This window comes from Leptopilina heterotoma, unplaced genomic scaffold, assembly GCF_015476425.1.
Source record: "Leptopilina heterotoma isolate Lh14 unplaced genomic scaffold, ASM1547642v1 Lhet_180, whole genome shotgun sequence".
Lineage (NCBI taxonomy): Eukaryota > Metazoa > Arthropoda > Insecta > Hymenoptera > Figitidae > Leptopilina > Leptopilina heterotoma.
Genome location: NW_025110897.1, coordinates 2,407,824 through 2,432,518, shown reverse-complemented (window position 1 = coordinate 2,432,518; position 24,695 = coordinate 2,407,824). Strand labels below are relative to the sequence as shown.

The 24,695-nt window shown below is 26.6% G+C and overlaps 2 protein-coding genes across 6 annotated transcripts in view; one reads left to right on the top strand and one right to left on the bottom strand.

Moving 5' to 3' along the window:
- Positions 1-228: 228 nt before the first annotated feature.
- On the top strand, positions 229-21,498 carry LOC122500022 (U3 small nucleolar RNA-associated protein 14 homolog A). Its single transcript, XM_043608699.1, has 7 exons — positions 229-483; positions 2,917-3,130; positions 3,355-3,648; positions 5,008-5,259; positions 16,658-16,940; positions 17,177-17,709; positions 21,003-21,498. The coding sequence occupies exons 1-7, from the start codon at positions 386-388 to the stop codon at positions 21,417-21,419; spliced, it is 2,091 nt and encodes a 696-aa protein (XP_043464634.1). The 5' UTR covers positions 229-385; the 3' UTR covers positions 21,420-21,498.
- Positions 21,499-23,386: 1,888 nt separating this feature from the next.
- LOC122499974 (beta carbonic anhydrase 1-like) overlaps positions 23,387-24,695 on the bottom strand; it is a 69,092-nt gene continuing 67,783 nt past the window's right edge. For 4 of the 5 annotated variants that reach the window (XM_043608591.1, XM_043608590.1, XM_043608588.1 and 1 more), the window contains 3 exons: positions 24,394-24,572; positions 24,087-24,230; positions 23,387-23,658 (listed from right to left, as the gene is read on the bottom strand). In XM_043608591.1, the coding sequence (XP_043464526.1) occupies positions 23,502-23,658; positions 24,087-24,230; positions 24,394-24,572 (480 nt within the window). In that variant the 3' untranslated portion in view covers positions 23,387-23,501. Of the gene's footprint in view, positions 23,659-24,086; positions 24,231-24,393; positions 24,573-24,695 lie in introns of those variants that run through there. The other variant, XM_043608592.1, reaches the window with a different exon arrangement.

The window sequence follows — 24,695 nt, the reverse complement described above, 5'->3', positions numbered from 1 at the left end:
TTAAATTTAATACAGTACGTGAATTAAAAAAAATAATTTAATTATTTATTGACTTTAAATTTTAATTGCTTCTCGAAGTTGTTGGCGAACGAGACGCATGAGATAGAAAAAGACATAAATATATCTCTGTCCTTTTCTAAGAGAGAATTAAATTTGAAATGATGGTTTCTGTAGAAAGACCCACATGAAATACCTATTTGTATATGTATGTGTTTCCTATCCCTGCGTTGATAACTTGTCTCATGTCCATGTCTGTATGTTATTATTTAATACCACGTGTTTTTTTTGTTCCTTTATGGTTAAGTTTCTCAAGATTTAATAATTCTCTAAAAAAAGGGCAATCTAATAACATTTTATTAGAAATGTTAATGAAATTTTAATAATAATGGAAAAGTTAAATACAAAAAGTGAAAGCAATCAGAAAGTTTCCAAAACACATTTAAAATTAATCGAAGCTGTTTCTGATCTCGATGGAAAGCAAAGGTTTTTATAATTATACCTATATATATAAATTTTAATATTAAAATTGACCTTTTTAATAAAGCAAATCCTGACAAACGTTTCAAAGTAATGTTCTACATTAAGATATTTTCTGGGAATAAGCCATGAATTTTATGCTAAACCGGGAATTTTTTCATCAAATTAAAAAATTTTTTATTATTTTTATTTATTTTTAAAAAATCGCTTTTTATTTCAATTTTTATAGATATTTATACTGTTCTCTAAATTATAATTAGTTAAAAATAAGTAATTTGATAGTAAAAACTCAGTCACCAATTCAAACATATTATGTAAATAAATTTTTAAAAAATTATGGAGTTAATAGAAATATTGTGAAATTCAACTGAAAATAATTAAATTTGTTAAAGAATTTCATTAAAAACTTTTTAACAAATTGAATTTTCAAAGTATTTTAATTTAATAATTGATAAATAATTGAATTTTATAAAGAATCACATTCTATTTAGGTAATGTATATTCAAGTTTCTTTGTGCGAAGATTAACAATTTAAATTTTTATTAGTCAATTTTAAAAAAGATACACTTCAATTTTTTTAATAATATTGAATTTTCCTAAAGTTTTTTTGAAAATTATGAAAAATAAGTTTTTTGGAATTTTTTAATTCTACCTATTGTTTCAAAATAATTGAAAATTTTTGAAACAATTGTGATTTCTTTACATTCTATTAAAAATATAATTGAATTCTTTTAAAGAATTTTATTTAAATTTTTCGAAAATAATCAAGGGAAGTTAGTGATTATAATTTTATTTTTAAAATATAAAGTCGCTCTTAAAGTTTTAAGTCAATTTTTTGCTTCTAAAAATTATAATATACCTTTTATTATTCAATAATTATCAGTATTGAACTTATCTTAAATTTTTATAATTTAAAATTTCTAAATATTCAAATAAATGATATTTATTTATTTCTTGATCAAATGAAGTTTTTATTAGGTACTTATTAAGTAAATAATTATTACTGCTTATTATTTTCAAAATTTTTAATAAAATTCTACGCAAGAATTCAATTATTTTCCAAATTTTCAATTTAAATTATTAAAAAAAAACATTATTTTAGAAAAATTTAAAGAAACTCGTCAAAGAAATTTAATTATTATTCATAAAAACTCTAATAAAAATTTTTTGAAGCAATTTGTATTTTTATTTATGTTCAAAATCAAATAAATTTAAATTTGATGAGAAAAAAACCGGGAAAAATTAGGACAAAGCCGGGAAATAACCGGGAATTTTGTTGAACAAAAGTAGTAGACACCCTGAGTATTATTTTTTTGAGATTTGATGAAAATTACAGAAGTTATGAATCATTGAAACAACGACCGTCTGTCAAAATGTTTTAGAAGATGGACGAAATATGGAAAATAAATTTATTTCCACCGACAAAGAAAAAATCGAGTAGGTGAAAAGCGGACAAATTGTCTTTTCTGCTCAAAAATTGTCAAAAAAATGAATGTTTGAATAGAAAAATATCAATTTATTCATTTTTAGGGTTCCGTACACCATAGGTGTACTGACGGAACCCTTATGAAATCACTCGTGTGTCCGTCCCAGCCACGCAAAATGGGCTGTCCCCCCCCCCCTAACTTCTACAAATCTCAACCTGGTGAGTTGAAATTCGGCAGGGATCTTCAGTTTTAAGTGCAGATTACAGGAAAAATATAGTGAACCCAATTGATCGACATATTTGCGAACTAGGAGGGAAAGAAATTGAATTTTTTCGAAAAAATTGCAAAAAATGACCCTGTCCCCCCTTATTAATTTTTACAAATCTCAACCTGGTGAGTTGAAATTCGGTAAGGATCTTCATATATATTTATATATATTTTTTATTATTATATAATAATATATATATTATATATATATTTTCTGTTATTTGTAAATAAAACATAAGAATCCAATATGGATTTTTGTAGTTTTTTCTTGTAATCTACATGTAAAATATACATATGTATACCGAATTTCAGCTCAATAGGTTTATATATATGTTAATTTTAATCAATCATATTTCTTCTATATGTATATTTTTATAAAAAATGAGTTTTGTTTTGGTGTACGGAACCCTCGATCTTAGTGCGAGTGCAACTCGCACTTGTCCGATTTTTAAAAATTTTAATTTGTGTTCGATTGTCTTCTTTTCTCAAAAAATATCAAACTTTTTATTTAATAAAAAATAATATTTCCAAGTAAATTTTAGACTCAAATGAACTATCGTCTGAAGCTCTGAAGTAAAAGTACATACCTAGATCAAAAATACTCAGTGGGACAGAGCGACTATTCTTGACTCCTTTTAACTTATTTAAACGAATTTATGCAATGATAAGTTCCTGGAAAAAATTATTTTGTTTGTGTTATATTACCTACTTTTATTATATATTTAAAATTGTATGTATCTTTCAGAGTACAATCATCAAAATGCAGTGAACCTAGCCTCGAAATCTCAGAATATCATTTAGTTAAAAGTGGAATCCCCGATAAACATAAAATACAAATCTCAGATTTTGCAAATACTTCATGTCGAAAAGGTCGACAATCAAAAGTTGCTAAAGTTTTTAATAAATCAAAAAATGCTCAAGTTTTGCCAAAACTTTTAGAAAAGCCTGCTATAGAAAAGGTAAATATTTTTAAAAAATTTTCTTATCATAATGAAATAATAAGATTTTCTCAAAATATTTAGTGTTGATGCCAATGTACACCCGAATGTCCAGGAGTCAGTTAAACATCAGCTTCAGAGAATTTTACTAATGTTAATTTTATAACAATTTTCTAATTTACTTTAGGAAAGAAATAAAATAAAAGGATTGTAATAAATCCTTATAACCATATTTCAATTTGCAGATTAAACGTAGCGTTGGGTATGAAAACTTGAAAACCGATCTTAAGAAATGGAATTCTGTGATTACGCAACAACGAACCGCAGAAAATGTTTCCTTTCCATTGAGGCATCCACCTACGAAAGCAGAACCATCAGGTGAATTTGTTAAAAGATTTCGAATTCAATCCGATTTAGAAAAAGAATTGTACCTTATAGAACCAAGTACAGTAGAGGTGCCAAAAGAAAACGTTTTGAAATTATCATTGGAAGAAATACTGCAACGTCGAGCAGAAACTGCAAAGCTTAGAGCTGAACAGGTATTGTAAATTATTTCTATTAATGTTTTTTATTTAAAAAAACATCTTTTAACCCTTAAAGCGCACCCAGGGTGTTTGACACCGATACTCGACTTTTGCACTCTCTTCTTCTTCTTCTTAAACGACTTATACTGTCATCAAGATAACATTGTTTTCTTCATGAAAGTCACTTAAGTTTTTCAAAATGAAAACCTTTTTTGAAATAAGCAATATTATATAGGGTTGCCAATGGTCAGGGAAAAGTCAGGAATTATCTTTAAAAATAATAAAATTCTTCTCCAAATTTCAATTATTTTCAAAAAATTTTTCTTAATTCAATGATTTTCAATATCTACTGTTTTAATAAAATTTTTCAAATTCAATTATTTAAAGAAAAATTTGTGATAAAATTCTAAGCAAACTTTGCAATAATTCAATTATTTAATAAATAATAACATTTTTTTTTACAAAAATTCAATTATTTTCATGAGTAATAAAATTCATCATAGAATTTCAATTATTTTTAATACAATTTTAATTGAATTCCTCGAAAAATTTAATTATTCTTGAAAATGTTATTAAAATTTCTCGAAAAAATTCAAATTTGTTGATAAAATTCTTTATGATAATTTAGTTTCGAGAAACAATCATTTATTCAATAAATTATTTGTTTTTGTATTTAAATAATTGAATTGTCGTAGAATTTTCATATAACAATTGATTTCAAAATGAATATTAGTTAAAATTTTAGATAATAATTGAATATTAAAAGCATTATAGCATGAATAATTTTACGAATTATTATTTATATATATATTTTACGAATAATTTTACAATTTAAGAAATTCGTAAATAAATGTAATAGAATAATAGTCTGGAAATCAGGGAGAAGTCAGGGAAAAATAAAGTTATATTTTTGTGGCAACCCTGTTATACTATCTTTTTCTAAAAATGTTATATCTCAAGAGTACACTGTTAATTTTTCACGCCTAATTATTAAAAATTACGGTAGTTCTGATTTCTTAAGTTAAAAGAACGCAGTTTAAAAGCCCGTGGGTGTTAAATATTTATAAGTGCGGTTTCCTTTACAAGGAAACAAATTTTTTCGCAGATTGTAAAGAGGAAGCAAAATGTTCATGTAATGAAAATCTGGATTTACAACTTTTTGTAGTATTTTTGGTTATATCTTTAAAATGCATCGTAATTTTTTTTTTATTAGAATCCTAAAAGACACAAACACAAAAATGCATCGTACTTAGTAATATACCATTTGTCAGGGATTTTTAAACTTTTTATTAGACACCCAAAATCAAAACAAGTTTAAATATTTTATTTTTTTAATCATAATAATGAAAATAAATTTATCTATTCTATTTGTAGTCGTACAAAATATCAAAGGCACATCGTCAAAAGAAAATTAAAAGTAAGAAATACCATCGTATTGAAAGGAAGAAGAAATTGAAGGACCAGTTAAAAGAATTTGAAAAGTTGGAAAAAACTGATTCAGTTGCGGCTCTAGAAAAACTAAAATATTTGGAAAAAGTTAGATCAGAAGAGCGGATGACATTAAGACATAAGAGCACTGGACACTGGGCAAAAAACAAATTGATACGTGCAAAATATGATAAAGAGGTAAGACCAATAAATTTCATTTATAACTATTTTATATATCTTTTAGCGTTGATTTTCCTCTAGTATTTATTTTTCAGTTAGTGATGTGCATACTACTCCTTAATCTGAAGTTTTAATGAATTTTTTTTATTCTTATATATTTTACTTTAACAGACTTGTACATAAATAATATAATTATTAAAATTAGCGGTAGAGAAGGCTAGAGCAGGCTAGAGCAGGCTTCACATTCTGGCCCCTATTTTCCTAAAAGTGCCCTTTTTAATTTTGGCCCCTAAACGTACCCTATTTTCAAAATTTCTCCTAAATTTCCTCTATTTTTTTCTTTTATCTTTTAATGATGAGTTCACACAAAGTTTAGCAAAGTGCCGTTGAAACTTTCAATTGGAAACTTTTGTTTTCAAAGTTTCAAATCTTTAAATTTATGATCGATGAAATTTTTCATGAAATTTATAAAATTTGTAAGATTAGTATTTCGGTGAAGCCTAGTCTCAATTATGTTTAGAAGTTGGTTGTTTTTTAATACCTATTATTTAATTATTACAAAAGTTTTAATTAATATAAATCTTGATAAATAACAAAATTCTTCACAGAAATTCAATAATTTTTAGGAATTTTAATAAAATTTTTTACAAAATTCAATTATTTTCATAAATTACAATATTCATACCAAGAATTCAATTATTTTCAAAAGTAATAAAATTCTTCAAAGAAATTCAATTATTTTTAAAAATTTTCACGAATATTTCGTCAAGAATTCAATTGTCTTTACAAATAGCAAAATTTTTCGGCAAAAATTCAATTATTTTCAAAAATTTATAAAAATCTTTGCAAAAGTTCAATTATTTTCAAAAGTTTCTTGCAATTCAATAATTTTTCAATATTTACTATTTTCATAAAATTTATCAACAGATTTAATTATAGAAAAAACTTTTTGATACAATTCTACGAAAACATTCAATTATTTTCATAAATAATAAAATTTCATTTACGAATTCAATTATTTTCATCGCAGAATTTCGAATATTTTTAATACAATTTTAAATAAATTCCTTGAAAAATGCAATTATTATTTAAAATTTTATTGAAACATGAGGAAAGAATTCAATTTTAAGAAACATTCAATTATTCAATAAAACAATAAAATTCGTTGCAATAATTCAAATATTTTTAAAAATAACATTTCATTCGTCGCAAAAAATCAATTTTCAAAAATTTTTAAGTAATTTTGCAAAAGAATTCACTATTAGCTTGATAAACAACAAAATCGCATAAATTCTTCCCATAAAATCAATTATTCTGAAGAATTTTAATAAAATTCTTTTCCAAAATTCAATTATTTTGATAAATATCAAAATTCATCACAAGAATTCAATTCTTTTGAAAATTAATAAAATACTTTGCAGAAATCAAATTATTTTCAAAATTTTTTAAAAATTTTCGTCAGCAATTAAATTATCTAATTATAAATAGATAGGGAAATTCTTCTCAAATAATAAATTTCATTAAAATTTTAATTAAATTCCTTAAAAGAAATTAAATATTTTCAAAAATTGTTAATACAATTCTTCGTAAAAATTAAATTTTAAGAAACATTCAATATTATTTATTTTTGTATTTAAATAATTGATTTCTGGTAGAATTAAATTATTATTTTTCGTTTCTTTAACTAAAAATTCTGTAGAATTAATTTTTTTGAAAAAGTTGAATTGAATAATAACACTGGGTAACAAAAAAATGACCATGTCGTGTTTATTTCAAAATTTTTGTGTTTATTGAAAGTTTGGGTGTCAGTGAACAAGAAAATACCAAAAAAAATTTTTTTAATTTATTCAGACCCCTAAAAAGGGGGGTTCAATTATTAAAAAACGGTGTTTTTTGCATTTTTTGAAGTCCTGTAAAAAGAAAATGGAAAAACATTAAAAGCTCTAATATGGCTTAAAAGAAAGCTCAAACCTTTATCTTTAAGAACCGAAACTGAAAAGTTATGTAAAAATTGCAGGGAACCTGTATTTACCGAGTACCCCCCTAATGTATCATACATTCTGGTAAAAATGACTGGGAATCTAAGCATATCAATTTTTCACAATCGGATTGGCTTCAAATTTGTTACTCAGGGGTTTTTGGGATCACTGATTACGAATCCGAAGTCAGATTTCAAAAATTCGAAATGGTGGCTTCAACATAGCGAATAAAATGTTAAAAGTCGTTCGGATTCGCTCGAGACTTGGTTGAATCCGCCATGTTAAAGTCTCCATTTTGGATTTTTGAAGTCTGACTTCGGATTCGTAATCAGCGACCCCAAAAACCCCTGAGTAACAAATTTGAAGCCAATCCGATTGTGAAAAATTGATATGCTTAGATTCCCAGTCATTTTTACCAGAATGTATGATACATTAGGGGGGTACTCGGTAAATACAGGTTCCCTGCAATTTTTACATAACTTTTCAGTTTCGGTTCTTAAAGATAAAGGTTTGAGCTTTCTTTTAAGCCATATTAGAGCTTTTAATGTTTTTCCATTTTCTTTTTACAGGACTTCAAAAAATGCAAAAAACACCGTTTTTACATTCTCATCATATGAGAAAGTATTAGTTTTGGTCGAAAATTGACTTTCGCTAATTTCATGAAATCTCGACGTTTTGGGGTCCCCTGAGTCCGAAAAACATGGTCTAAAAAAAGTGTCTGTCCGTATGTCTGTCTTCGTGTCTGTCTGTAGACACAATGGTGTCGCCACGATAACTTTTGAAAAACTTATTGTATCAACTTGCAACTTTGCATGCACAAAGTTAGTGTTAAAATACAGATCGAGTTCGTTAGCCAGCAATTTTCGTCGAAAACTACGCAAACTACAGTAGTTTCAAAATTTTGAAAATTCAATTTTTTCAAATTTCAATGTTTTTAACTTTATATTACTTTAGATTAGAAAAATACAAACAACTTTCCTCTACAACATTTTTTCATAGAAAGTCAAATTTCGGAGTTATAGGCTCTTAAATAACAAAAAAATACTCAAAAATCCGAAAATAACGCTAAAAATCAAAATTTCTCAAAGAGAAAAAAATTATTACATTAATTTCCACATATTCTCACCCCATTGTACTCAAAAAATGCTCACATTAACCAAAAACTAGTAATTTCCGGAAAAACCACCGTATATATATATTTTTTATCATTTTTTTAACAAAAAATCCATATTCCGACTCAATTATCTCCAAAACTATTGCCTATGGGAGCTTGCTACCAGAGACTTTTTTTCTCGTCTTACCATCAGCTACAACTTTGCTGTTGACAACTTTTCACTAAACTTAAAACTTTTCGACTTATTTGCAAAAAACTAATTTTTTATTACATTCTCATCATATGAGAAAGTATTAGTTTTGGTCGAAAATTGACTTTCGCTAATTTCATGAAATCTCGACGTTTTGGGGTCCCCTGAGTCCGAAAAACATGGTCTAAAAAAAGTGTCTGTCCGTATGTCTGTCTTCGTGTCTGTCTGTAGACACAATGGTGTCCCTACGATAACTCTTGAAAAACTTATTGCATCAACTTGCAACTTTGTATGCACAAAGTTAGTGTTAAAATACAGATCGAGTTCGTTAGCCAGCAATTTTCGTCGAAAACTACGCAAACTACAGTAGTTTCAAAATTTTGAAAATTCAATTTTTTTAAATTTCATTATTTTTAACTTTATATTACTTTAGATTAGACAAATACAAACAACTTTCCTCTACAACATTTTTTCATAGAAAATTAATTTTTTTTTTTTAAGTTTTTGGGTCAGGCTAGCTTAACTGGGTTAAAAAAATTTTACTGAATTTTTAAATTTTTATAACTATTATAAAAACATTTAGTTTACAATAAAACCAACGAACATTTAAGAAAAAAAATTTTTTTTTAACTTTTTTTTAAATTGTTATTGAAAATATTGAATTTTTAAATCTACAATCATGCAAATGTTTTTTTTTAAAGAATGGACAATTTTATGTAATCATTGTAAATGACATTAATTTATTGTAAACTGCTTTTGAACTAAAAATTTTTTTTATAAATGTTTTAATATTTTATTTATGCAAAAAAATAACAAAAGTTTAAAATTTTTAAAAACGGTTAAAATTTTTTTTGTTTTGTTGTAAACTACAGATTTTTATAAAAGTTTTAACTATTTAGAAAATTAGTGAAATTTTTTTAATGCAGTTGGGCTGGTCTGGCCCTGTTTTACATTTCAATTTTTGGTCCTATCCTTTAATATCATAATCTACAGATAAAATCAAATTCGAACTTTTAAAAAGTTAATTGTCTAATGACGGACAGTTCATCTCAAAATTGACAAATCTGAAGCAAAAAATTCAAACTGTTTTTCTAAAAAAGGAAAGTGTCTTGCATATAAATCCACCACCTTTACTGAAAAATCGATTAAAATAAAAAATTGAATATGTTTCAATATTTTGTTTTAAAATATACCATCTTTTTTTATTATATTTCTAGTCTACAAAAATGTTTTTTTTAATTTTTTGACTATTTTTTGGTGAATTCACATACAGGACAAGCTAAAAAATCAAACGACCTAGCATTTAATAAAATCAATTCAATAGATTCAGAGATAAAGTGTCCTCCATTTCAGAAAACGTTATTCTGAGAAAAACGCGTTCAAACCTTTATGTATCGTTAGAGGCCATCCATAAATTACCTAAAAATTTTTTGGAAGTTGAAATCCCTTCATTTCTCATTTTATTAACATTCACTAAATTGTCCGCACTAATTCCAGATGATAAAAACCTGAGAATAAATGGCAATGTTGCGGATAAATTCCGGAATCACTAGTTTAAATTAACTGATTAGTTTCGGACTTCATCGGACCAACTCCGGATTCACTAGTTATTCACAAACCGTATAGAGTTCGTATTTATCCGGATTAATTTCGGGTGACAAAATCCTGACCATATTAATAATGATACTACAAATGTTTAGTAACAAACAAATTTTTTATATCTTATTTGGTTTTGTAGTTATTCAAAGTTTAAAGGTGTCTCTGCAACTATTAAAATATTTTAATAAAAATACTCTTAAATCTGTCCATTTAGCTCCGATTGACTTTTAATTTTAACACAATATTCTGGAGATATAATGCATTTACTTAAAATAATTGAGAAAAAAATACAAAAAAGAATTTTTAATACATGGGTTCCCGAATCGATCTTTTAGACCTTCTTAAATTCTTAAAACTAAGGGTTTTTAAGGATGTAATATTTTTTTTAAATTTGCTATTTATTGTTTTTTTGGACTTTTTGTCAGCCTTCTCTGCAGTAGAAAATTTGTCCTATTGGGGCCGTGTTAATAAAAATTAGTTCATATTATGCTAATACACCTTTCTTAACATTAGAATCGACAATTGCATCTCTTACACAAATTTAAAAAAAAATTTTCCAAAAAAGTACAAAAAATTGAGATTTATAGTGAGTGAAGCATTAGCCGAAACATAAGAAAACATTAAAAACATATCGAAACCTTCCTTTTTTTCTTTTAGATGCCAAATTTAGGTAAAAATACAAAATTGGGAACAAAAAAGAACTCAAAATTTTCAAAAATTCTGCCTTTTCTTGATTTTTTCCATAAAATTTGTTTTTACATTCTCATCAAAAATGAGAAAGTCTTGGATTTGTGCGATTTTGAGCAATGTCTAATTTTGCTAAATCTTTACGTTTCATCGCCCCCTGATTCCAAAAAAATGGTTTTTAGAAAAGTGTCTGTCCGTCTGTCTGTCCCTCTGTCTGTCTGTCTGTCTGTCTGTCTGTCGTCTGTCTGTAGAAAAATTTGTCGCCACGATAACTCGAATAAATTTTTATGAATCGTCTTGCAATTTGGCACACTTTTTTAGTCCAGAAAAATGAAGCCTGAGTTCGTTGGGCAGCCCATTTCGTCAAAAAACAACAAAAATACAAAATTTTGAAATTTTCAAAATTTTGTATTTTTTACAATTTTCAAAAAAATATTTTTTTTTAATTTTTTCCTTAAATTTGGTGCAAAAACAAACAACTTTTCCCTTAGACACTTTTCAGTACAACAAAAAACAAAAAAGTTGTGAATTTTTTTTTTTTTTTTTTTTTTTTTTAAGTTCTTGGGCCAGGTATATTTTTTAAGTTTTTGGGCCAGATTTAGCCAAACGGTTTATCTAGAACTAAAAAATTTTATTTTCATATCAAAATATTTTTTTTTGTCTCTCAACATTGTTTAGAAATATTGCTTTACATATTACTCAGAAATTTTTTTTTAAAGCTATTAAAAATTTAATTTTTTAGTATTTCTAAATTAAACAAATTTTTTTTTGAGTTCTGGTTAACCGATATAAAATTCGAAATATGATTTTTTCATTTTCAATTGCACTATTTGAATATATTTTTTGTTTTTAATCATTTTTACATTATTATCACATGAGAAAGTATTAGTTTTGGTCGAAAATTGACTTTCGCTAATTTCTTGAAATCTCGACGTTTTGGAGTCCCCTGAGTCTGTTAAACATGGTCTAGAAAAAGTGTCTGTCTGTATGCATGTCTTCGTGTCTGTCTGTAGACACAATGGTGTCCCTACGATAACTCTTGAAAAACTTATTGCATCAACTTGCAACTTTGCATGCACAAAGTTACTGTTAAAATACAGATCGAGTTCGTTAGCCAGCCATTTTCGTCGAAAACTACACAAACTACAGTAGTTTCAAAATTTTGAAAATTCAATTTTTTCAAATTTCAATATTTTTAATTTTATATTACTTTCGATTAGAAAAATACAAACAACTTTTCTCTACAACATTTTTTCATAGAAACTTAATTTTTTTTAAGTTTTTGGGTCAGGCGAGGTCAACTGGGTTAAAAAAATTTTATTGGTTTTCTAAAATGTTATAACTAAAATATATTCATAAAAGATATAACATTTTAGAAAATCAATGAAATTTTTTTAATACAGTTGTGCTGGTGTGACCCCTTTTTACATTTCAATTTTTGGTCCTATCTTGTTGGAAATGGTTTTTTTCATTCTCATCACATGAGAAAGTAATATACCAGAGTAACTTTTCTAGGAGATAAACACTTAATTAAAACAAAAATGTCTGAGTAAATAAACAAAGAGTGAAAAGTTAGTCATTACGCTCCGGTCTACACTACACAAAAAATTTGATACTAATTCTTTAAAAATATTTTAGCTGCTTCTGCAAATCATGTTTTTACTAAGAGAGTTAGTATAATTAAAAATAACTTTACAATTTTAATCATCAAGACCAAAAATATACATTTAAATTCACTTAATATCGCAATCATCAGCAAACTAAAACATGTGATGAGAATGTAATCCTTAAAGTCGTAGTAACTTTAAGAAAAAAAAACTGTTTTATGAAACATATAATAGGAAATAAGAACATAAATAATGCACAACAATTGCAGACCCCGGCGAGCGAAGCGAGCCATTTGCGCGCGAAGCGCGCAACAACACACGAAGCGCGACGTGCGAAATAATCGCCGGAGCGCGAAGCGCGACGATCAATAATCGCGCGCCCCGAGGCGCGCTGAAACTTGCGAGCGAAGCGAGCCCCCGCGCGAAGCGCGGATGAGAATGTGTCCGCGCTTGCGCGGACAGATTTTTTAATAATTCAACCCCCCTTTTTAGGGGTCTGAATAAATTAAAAAAATTTTTTTTGGTATTTTCTTGTTCATTGACACCCAAACTTTCAATAAACACAAAAATTTTTAAATAAACACGACATGGGGGCCGCATGATTATTCCCCAAATGTCATTTTTCCGAAATGTCATTTTACCGAATAGTAATTTTTGCGAAAAGCCATTTTTGCGAATAGTAATTTTTGCGAATTGTCATTTTTGCGAATCGCCATTTTTACGAATTGTCACTTTTGCGAATTGACATTTTTACGAATCGCCATTTTTACGAATTGTCACTTTTGCGAATCGACATTTTTACGAATTGTCATTTTTGCGAAAAATACAATAGTGAATCTATATATACCTACAAGTTTACTATTGTATTTTTCGCAAAAATGACAATTCGCAAAAATGACTTTTCGGAAAAGTGACAATTCGTAAAAATGGCGATTCGCAAAAGTGACAATTCGCATAAATGACATTTCTCAAAAATGAAATTTCGCAAAAATGACAATTCGCAAAAATAGCTTTTCGCAAAAATGACAATTCGCAAAAACGACAATTCGTAAAAATTACTTTTCGCAAAAATGGCTATTCGCAAAAATGACATTTCGTAAAAATGTCAATTCGCAAAAGTGACAATTCGTAAAAATGGCGATTCTCAAAAATGACAATTCGCAAAAATTACTATTCGCAAAAATGGCTTTTCGCAAAAATTACTATTCGTAAAAATGACATTTCGCAAAAATGGCTTTTCGCAAAAATGACTATTCGCAAAAGTGCAGTTCGGTAAAATGACATTTCGGAAAAATGACATTTGGGGAATAATCATGCGTCTCGTTTTATACCTAATAATATTCTTATGAGTTTTTCAATTTGAAAAGGTTTGAATTTGAAATTTTTGAACATCTTAATTCCAATGAAAAAAGAAAAAAATGATTAAATATTTATTTTAAATAAAACTACTAGCAACAATTCGCGCGCTAAAGCGCGCGGCTAACTTCTTACTGCCTTTTTTTAAATAAAATTTGCAATTTTAAAAATAATAGAATTTGAAAACTTTCTAATTCAAATTTTTGTTGAAAACACTAAAAAAATTCAATTTTGGAGAAATTACAAATAATTGAAGAAATTCAACTATTTTCAAAAATAAATAAAATTCTTCTTATAAAATTCAACTATATACAAAATTTAAAAAAAAAATTTGTAAAAATCCAAATTATCTTTATAAGTAACAAAATTCTTCTCCAAAGTTTAATTATTTTCCTAAATGTCAAAAAAATTCTTGTCTATTATTTTCAAAAATAAAATGCATTTTTCTAATTTCAATTCAATATCTACTATTTTAACAAAATTTCCCAAAAAATTCAATTATTTAAAAAAAAATTTAATAAAATTGTATGCAAACATTTAATTATTTTCATAAATAATAAAAATTTCACAGGAATTCAATTATTATTTTTATAAATAATAAATTTTTTTAAGGAATTCAATTATTTTCATAAAAAATAATTTAAAATTCTAGAAAATAATAATTGAATTAAAATGATGAAAATAATTTTAATGAAGTTACAGTAACAATATTCTTATAATAATATAAAATAATGATTTTATTACTTGGTCATCTTTAATTATTATAAAAAATGAAGAAATCGATCACTCCGGGAGCAATCGACATTTTCATATTTTATAACAAATACTTTTATAAGTTGTTTAATTTAAAAAAGGTTTGAATTCGAAATTTTTGAGTGTCTTAATTCCTGTGGAAAATCCTGTTCCAAAAATAAGATTCAAAGAATAGGAATTTTGCAAATATTTTTCTTCTTTTTCTAAAACAAAATAATAATTTTGTTAAAAAAATTGTAATTCACAAACAAAAATAATGCAAAATAAATTGCATTATTATTAACTTTTTTATAATTTTTCTTTTCAAATATTTTCAATTTTAAAATTAATATATTGAAAATCATCGAATTGTTGCAAAGAATTTTATCAAAAAATTTGATGATAATAGAATTCCTTCAAAGAATTTTATTATTTAGGAAAATAACTGAATTCTCACAAAGAATTTTATTAAAAATTTTTAAAATCCTAATTAAATTCTTTTGAAGAATTTCTTTGAATTTTTTTTTAACTAATGGAGTTTCTTTAATAATTTTAATTGAAAATTTTGAAAGCATTTGAATTTTATTAAAAGTGGATTGAAAATAATTGAATTCTTGCGGAGAATTTTACTAATATTTATAAAAATTGTTTCAAAGAATTTATTAAAATTTTTGGACATAATTGAAATTTATGGAAATATTAAAAAATATTTGAATTCATCCGAGGAATTCAATTAAAATTGTTTTAAAAATCATTGGATTTTTGTAAAGATTTTACTATTCAAAAAAATAATTGAATATTGTTTAGAAAGATTTTGCTATTTATAAAAAATAATTAAAATGTTTCGCGAGAATTTTTAAAAATGTTAAGAAATAATTAAATTGTTATGAAGAATTTTATAGAAATATTTTAAAATAATAAAATTTTTTCGAGAAATTCAATTAAAGTTTTTTCGAAAATAATGGAATTTCTTTAAAGAATTTTATTAAAATTAAGTATAATCAAAATAATTGAATTCATCACAAGAATTTTATTATTTTTTGAAAATAATTGAATTCTTTCAATTTTTTTGACGAATATATTTAAAAATTGCATTGAATGTAATTTAATTTTTATAAAAAATTTTTTTAAAATATTTTGAGAATAATTGAATTATTTTTAGAGAATTTAAAATTCTTGTTGAAATTGCATTTTATGGAAATTTTTGAAAATAATTAAATTCTTTCATGTGATTTTATTTAAATTTAATTAAAAATAATTTAATTGTTGGGAAGAATTTTACTATTTATAAAAATAATTGAATTTTTTCGAAGGATTTATTAAAATTTTATAAAATATGAACAGTAATAATTAATTTTGTACTTAATAAGAGAATTTTTTAAATTTTGATTATGAAATTATTTTAAAAATTTATATTTGAAGATTAAAAATATTTGTAATTTGCATAACAATAATAAATTGAATATCACGTTCCGCGCGTAAAATTTTCTAGTAATAATATAATATACAATTTATCTAAAGATAACAAAAACAAAAATATAAATAGAAGACAACTTCAGAGTGTGAGGGACAGAAAAAGTGAATGAATGAAAGAATGAAAGAACATTCAAATTAATATAGATAGTTAATTAATAATTAATTGATGTTTTCGAATAATTTTACTTGTGAAGGAATTTGTAATTAAATTTAATAGAACATTTTTTTAAGTATCTATTAATTTTTAGAGTGAATCAGAATATTCTTTAGAGTCAGGGAAAAAGTGTCTTATGGTCCCCTAAAAGTCCCCTATTTTTAAATTTCCAGTCCCCTATTTCTCCTAAAATACTTTTTAAGAGCACTGTGAAGCCTGCTAGAGACTTTTTTCACATGAAATTAAATAGCTCGAGTACCAATTTTTCAAAGAAATTGATTTGACGAAATTTTTAGGGAAATGAATGAATGAATGAATTAATTACTTTCCAATCTGATATCAGTTTTTAGTTTAATAAGGCGAATCCAATACGAGTAATTCCTTTATATTGTAGAAAAATGTAAAAAATCCAATGCGACTATATATTTACCGTGTCTATTAATAATTTATAGTTTAAAATATATAATGAACAATTTCTTAAAATTTGTCCTCTCTTATTTTCTAAATGTTTCTTTTCTTCAGAGTCGACAAGAATTATCTAAACAGTTGTCAATTGGTCGAGATATAACTCAAAAGACAATGATTACTGAAGACGACGACGATGATGTCAGTAAAGAGACGCTTTCTACGTCAATTCCGCTAAATTTCTCGGAGAATCCTTGGATTAATAATGTGAAAACAGAGTCGGAAGTAAATGATTTTGTAAGTCAATATCGTAAATTCTACGATAGTAAAATGAAGAATAAACCAGAAAGAAATGAAGAAGTCATTCCTTGTGAATCAGGTGGAAAGGAATTTGAAAATAGTAAGTTTTACTAATTTTACAGATGTATGTAATGTGTATTTTTTTTTTTTTTTTTTTTTTGTCATTGTATTAGGAAGTAGGATAAGCGACACACTATAATCAAACGTATTTAAAAATATTGATATTATGAAAAGTTGCATTATATAATTTAAAAAATGTAATCAATTTAAGTTGTAAATGCTTTTATGCTTAAATGAGACTATAACAATGTGAATTATGTAATTTTTATTTTGCAGCTTCTAAAAATAAAATCAGGAATAAGGATGATATTCCTAATGAATTGCTCCAACGGTCAAGTGTTAGTGGTGAAATTAGTACTTCGTTAAATACGAACTTTAATTCACAAGAAAATAATGTAATCGGAACGTCTAAATGGACAGTTACCAACTGTGATCTTCCAGAGACTAAGAAGAAGAAAAGTAGTTCTGAAAGAATAGATGTCGGCAGCGAGATTAATTCCAAAAATAATAAAAGAAGAGTTGAGGACAATAAAATGAAAAGTGCAAAACGAATACGTCCTACGGATTCAGTTCGAGATGAAGTTAGTATTCGCAGCAAAGAAGACAAGATTTTGGTCAATAATGACGATGTACCTAAAGTAACTGCAACAAAATATTTAAAGTCACACTTACCTGACGAGAATTCAGCAGAATGTGATTTATTATGTGAAAACGATGACGATAAACAGGAAAATGGATACCAATTATTACACGAGGCATTTTCTGACGAGGATCTAGTAGAAGACTTTAAGAAAGAAAAGGAAGAAGAGGTAACACTAAATCTTTTAACCATTTAATTATTGCTTTCACAGGATTATTGCTAAAGATTTTCGAATTCAATTTTTTGACTTAACTTTTTTGACCTTAGCAATCCAAAAATCACATTTCAGAAAATTTTATTCCACGGGACTGGCCCTTTAATGTTTGATTATAATTTATCAAGGCTCATTACATTTTTTGCATATTGAATTTAAAGGAAAGTTGTTGGCAGGACCTGGTACGGATAATAGAAATTGCAAATATTTTCGTTCATAATTATGGATTAATCATTGTTTTGTAGTTATTTTACACTATTAATGGATATTTATTGACATTTTCAAAAATTAGAAATCTTAAAAGAAAAGCAACTTTTAGCCAGTGTTCTACGGGACCCTATTGGTGTCCCCCCTAGCGGCGAAACTATTTGACCTAGAGAGCTAAAATTTGGTACAGATACGTATTTTCGCACGTAGGTTACATATAGCGTTAAATATAGCGAATGTGATTGGAGATGACGGTCAAAGCGTTGTCAAGGGATTTAACATGAAATTTGGCATACTGGTGTATTTTTACGGGAATATTACTGGAAAAATATAGAGAACATATGTGCTAATGGTCATAGCGTTGTTAAGGAAACACTAAAAAAAAATTTTTGAAAAACATTTTTTCCCATACACTGAAAAAACTATATTTATGATACTGCCATAAATATGGCAAATACTCACATATTATATTAATGGATATGGGACAGCCATACAGTATTGCTGTTTCAGCTATACGTCCTAACTATACGAGTATGACAAAATCGACAATATCATTCTTTTCAGTTTAAGTTATATATTATTTGACCTAGCTAGGTAAAAATTGGTAGAGAACAAGTTGCCCTACAATATTGATATATAAATATTTGCATCTAAGCGAATTATATTGTCTAAAAAAATCATTTATGCAAAATTTAACTTTCCGCCCCAGTCTCCCCTACTCTAAATCAATCCAAAAATGTAGAAAGTATTTATGAAATTAGAAAATTATTAGAGGTGTGCATTTAATCGAGTCGAACCGAACATTAATCAACTCGACAACACAAAATTCGAATCGGAGATAATTCGATTCGAATTAGTCAATTCGAAATTCGAATTGCTCAACTCGACTCGGTTAACTTTCGATTCGAATTTTGCACACCTCTAAAAATTATTAATGTTTTATAACTAATTGAAAGTAACATTTAAAAAAAATTGAAAAATGTGTTTATAAATTTAACTGACAGCATTGAGGTTATATTATTATTATTATATATATATATAGGGGAGAGTGGGGCAAACCGGACACCCTAACGGTTTTTTAACTCTTATGACTAAACGAATCAACCGATTTCATTTTTCGATGGCTTGTTTGAAAGATCATTTAATTGCGCAACTTTTTCCCAGTGACACCTATACTTTATCTTTCATTGTTTAGTTGCTGTGTTAACTTTAAAAAATTTTGCAAAAGGTCCGGTTTGCCCCACCCCCTGGGGTAAATCGGCCACTCCCATGGGGCAAACAGGACCGTTTGGTTTTTTATCTACAATATTGCATTTTTATAATTTACAATAACAACAAACATAAAGAATCATGCGAACAATGCTTGTAATAATGTAAATAATAATACAGGATTGAATTTTAATTAAATAAATAATTTTTTTAAATAACAAAAAAAAATGTTTGAAATTATCAGAGAAACAATATTAAAGGGTCTAATTCTCATTGAAAGATAATTATTTTTCATTGAAAGTAAATATTTTAATGAAAAAAACATTGTAATTAATAATAATTTTCTTGAAACTCTAATACAATGAAAATATCCTATGGCCGGTTCGCCCCACCGAAAACTGGCCGCTTTGCCCTACAGGCTCATTTTGAGAATAAATATTTTTTTAAAAGAAACGCTTTGCAAATTCATCAAAGTTTTTGGTGGTAAATATTCCTGAGGTGTGTATCTTAAAAACCTAAGACCTAATATTTGGAAACATTACACGATTTCCTCAGAATTTCCTTAAGAAAAAATTTGTAAAAGTGTAGAAAAAAACTAAAAAAAACTTTTGCTCCCTTCGTCGCACAAACGCAAGCTAAAACTGTCAGATTGAAAAAATAAGGTATACTAAACATGGTTGTCTTAAATTTGTAAACAACACTTTTTCCAATTTCGCCATTTCGGAGATATTGACACCTGGCCGGTTTACCCACCGAGCCGGTTTGCCCCACTCTACCCTATTAATAAATTTTATCCTTATTTACAATAGCATATATTCTAAGTATCAAAATGCATCATTTATAATTATTATAAAATAATTTGATGACTTAATTCACATTTAAATTACTTGTTTTTAGCTTATGCTAATTTATTTTTGTGTTTAAAATTTGTATTCAAGTAGTGGACGATAACTAAGACAGTGGTGATTTACACTGTCCTAGTGGGGGTCTTAGTAGTTATTGTCTACCTAATTAAATCATCAAATCAATTTTTAATTAAACAAATAATTTAATACCTAATTTAACTATAAATATACTTTTAATTGTATTTTAAACTTATACGATCGAAATTCGGTGGAAAATCTGACAGCTGTTTGTCTGTGAGCAGTCAGATCTTTTTGCCTCGAGAAGACGCTCAATAGCACTGTCAGATTTTTCGATCTTTTTGTAGGATTTTTACGTTAAAATTAAAATTATAATTATGTAAAGAGAGCTTAAGTTGATATAAATTATGATAACAATATTGAAACGCAGTAAAAAAATTATTCACATTCAAATACCCCAAATTGTTCAAAAGTGGACGGAAACTCGGACAACCACTTGACTGTATTTGACCTGAAATGCTAAAATTTGGTATACACAAATAGTTTTTGAAAACATTTTTGAGTAAGAAGATTTGATTGATGATTATACATTTCTTTTTCAAATGAGTGGGTTGGTAAAAAACCATTTTAAAAAGAGCTTTACTGGCTAGCCGGATTGTGTCAAGGCTCATAACCGCGACTTTTAAGAAAATTTACATAACTGAACTTGTGTCGGGCCCAAATGGTTTTCATAATACATAATTACAAACCTTTATAGGTTTGGAAAAAATCTCACCTATTCAAAATATAATGTTACAAAGTTAAGAAAATAATTGAAAGTTTTCCTGAATTTCTTACTGAGACTGTGATTCCTGTGGAATTCCAGAAAAATTGAAGAAAGTAATTAACATTCAACATAGTCATTCCGATGATCCGAAGATCAATAAAAGAGGTAAGCAGGTTTTCGAATAACTGACTTTTTACTTGCAGGTGAATGCAAATAAACCTGAGGATGTGAGTCTGTTATTACCTGGCTGGGGTAGATGGGGTGGTAAAAACATTAAACAGCCAAGTAAACTGAAAAGAAAATTTGTCATTCAATTCTCCAAGGACACTATTCGTAAAGATGAAAATAAGGGAAATGTTGTAATTAATGAAGAAAATAGTAGTACTATTAGAAAGCATCAAGTTTCTGAATTACCATTTCCTTTCACGAATGTCAAGGATTATGAAGCCAGTATGCGTGCTCCCGTCGGAAGAAACTTTGTGCCTGAGAAAACCCACAGCAAGTTAATAGTACCCTCATTCAGAACAAAAATGGGTAAAATTATCGAGCCAATGGACGAAGATTCTCTACAAAATTTTAAAGCGAATCAAATGGAAGGTAATATCGAACTTCCTAAATAAGAAGATTGTAATTTAATCATTGTTTCGTTTCATATTAATCGTGAGGATTATAATAAATTTAATTTTAAAGTTTCTAAAATTCTAAAGTGTAGTAGTACCTTAAGAAATTCATGACACTCCCTAACTCCTATTTTAAGTTTGCAAAATTATTTTCGGTTTGGTTTGGTGGTCATTTTCGCCTTCAGCAACCTCAAATTAGTCTAAATCATGCATTTTCAAAATGGCAGGTACCAACATAAAAAAAAGTTTGTTGATATTCTTTTAAATGAAACACTATTTCATTAGATGTGCAACGTTTCGGTGTCTTGGTTTGGCACCATCATCAGGCCACTTTATTAAACAATGAACATTTTTTATAAACAATTATTAATTTACAAATAAAATAAAATTAACATTTTTACACAAACAAAACAAATTAAACAAAATTAACATCTATCTGATCATTTAAAAAAAATATGAATTACTTAAATAAATAATTTGTTACGTTTGTAATGTGTCTCGAATAAAATAAAAACGTCCAAAAATTAAAACAAATAAGTTAAGACAGAACACTGACATCTCGTACGGATGACAAAACAAGACTAAAATCTAAAGGAGACAATTTTGCAATTCATATAAAAGCAAGTGTGGAGTCAATGAACTCAAATCAAAATAATCGAAATAAAATCATTCTTTCAGTTTTCTTAAGGAGGTCACCCCATGTGATGGGTTCAAAAAATCGAAAAAAAAAATTTCATAAATCATATCTACAATATGAGGCATTTTATGTGAAATGTCCTAAGTTGAAATTTCAACTTGTTGAAAAAAATTGAAACTCGGGGAATTTCTTGTTCTATCAAGTAGAAATGTAACCCAAAAAACATTTTTGACTTTTTCGAAAATTTGGAGGGGGTAAAGGGGGGTTAATTATTTCAATTTTGCTTAACACCGTCTATTTTTTCCATTTTTTCTGTACATACTTGTAATGGAAAAAATTTTGTAGAATATGTTTCTAAAAGGTTTTTTCATGCTCTTTCCAATGGTGAATTTTATTTTTTAATATTTTAAAAATTGATCCTAATTTTTTATAATTATTATTTAATTTTCAATTTCCCAAAAATCGGTGTCCGTTTTATTTGAAAATAAATTATTGCAAACGAAAGCTGAGGTTTTTTCCTATCGGCTGCATGTAAATTTGCAGAACGCCCTTTTTTGTTTTTGAGTTATTAATTTTCAAAGAATAAATTGCGTCGCGATCGCCTCGCCTCACGCGAGGATGTTAATTTTGTTTTATTTGTTTTTTGTTTGTGTAAAAATCTTAATTTTATTTTATTTGTAAATTAATAATTGTTTATAAAAAAATTTTCATTGTTTAATAAAGTGGACTGATAATGGTGTCAAACCAAGACACCGAAACGTTGCACATCTAATGAAATAGTGTTTCATTTATTACTCTTCTTTTTTTATCGATTAAAAGAATATCAACAAAACTAAACTAGTGTTATTTCATATTAAAGATATGTTTTGAGTTCTTTTCGAATACGGTGCTTCATATTTTTTTATGCATTTTCTTATTTTTTTTTTGCTTAGAAAACACATTTTTTAAAAGATTTTTTATTATCGCCACAATTAGATATAAAAAATAAATTGAAATAAATTAAAGTTTAAGCATCGGGCTTGATAAATCGATAAGAAATTTAGTCACTTAAATTAAAAAAAGTTATTTAATTTTCTTAAAATTTATGATTTGTGCAGTGAAATGGGAAAAATAGTGTTAACATAAGTTAAGGATTGAACATTTTATAGCATATTTAATATGTAGTGCGATATTTTTAGCTGATAGAATTTAAAGAAGTGAAATCAATGTAATTTATCAAAATTAATGATTTAAGTAGGTACTTAAATTATTAAAAATTCGAATGTAATATATAGTAACGCGATATTGTAATGGATGATTATTGAACCAGTATTTGGAACTGAAAATTTGAAGCAAGTAATACGTATTTAATAGTGTTGCAATATTTGTGTAAAAACTTAAATTGTATTTAAGATATAATTTTTTGAACAAGGTCGATATTCATCAGGATTTTATTTATTCGTCTTTTAGTAAGGTAGGTCTTGAGCACCTATAAGAGCAGAACGACTAAACTCGAAAAGCGAAGGATCTGTGTAAATCGGTTCACTGGGATCGACATTACTTCGTTGACTTGATTGAGTTTCTTCCGAAGTTCTTCTTTGGGACATTATGTTGCTAATGGCTCTGAAAAAGAAACGTCTTCATGAGCCTAAGAAAAACAGGTTTCCATGTGGGGTATTTTTTTAACTTTTTGTACTTGGCGTGGACCGCTCCATACATTTCTTTAGAAAAGAGACTTAAAAGTAATTGAAAATTACTTTTTATCTAATGTATAAAATCAAGTTCTACAGGAGGTTAAAGTTTTGAACGTTCAAATGAACGAAATTGATTTATTTCTTCTTCAAATTAAATTTGTATTACTATAATTTTGCGTCACTATTAAGCAAATTAATTATAATGTTTCTAAATGTAAAATTTGAGTTTTTAATTTGAATTGTAATCAATAATCTATGAAAATATTTTTAACAAAAAATATTTCGTTCATTTGAACGTTCAAAACTTTTTGTTCATAGTTCTACTTTAAAGGAAGTGGGTATTATCACATTACTTACATGGAGCGTGCTGCTTTTTGAAAACTTGATCTTAGAAAAGAGTAGTTTATAGATCCTTTGTTAGAAAAATTATCATGTATTTGGTTGTGGTTATTCGACCTTTTCATGTTTTTGTGCTGTAAAGCTTTTAAATGACTGTACTTTCTGTAATAGAAAATATTGCGTTAGTTAATTAGATTTAAATGCAAGATAATATTGACTCAATATTATATTGGAGATATTCACACAATATTGGGCTCAAATGTTGAGTTATTTGAGATGTTACTCGTAATACGTAATTATTCATTTTATAAAATTTTTATCATACCTACAAATCAATATCTGCAAAATTAATACAGCAAATAAAACAGCAACGAGAGTTATAATAGCAGCAATAAGAGCAAAATATTCATTCGATGATAGGCAAATTTTTTCTAAAGCATTAATTTGTTGCTCAATTAGAATAGTTTCTTTCTCTTCATCTAAATCATTTCTTGAAGCAAATACCTGCAAGTTTAGAAATCATATTAACCTTATTTTTTTCTATACTATAATTAAACATAAAAACAAAAAAATTAATGTCATGCCAATAAAACATGTCATTTGAACAGTATAAACCCAGGAATAAGC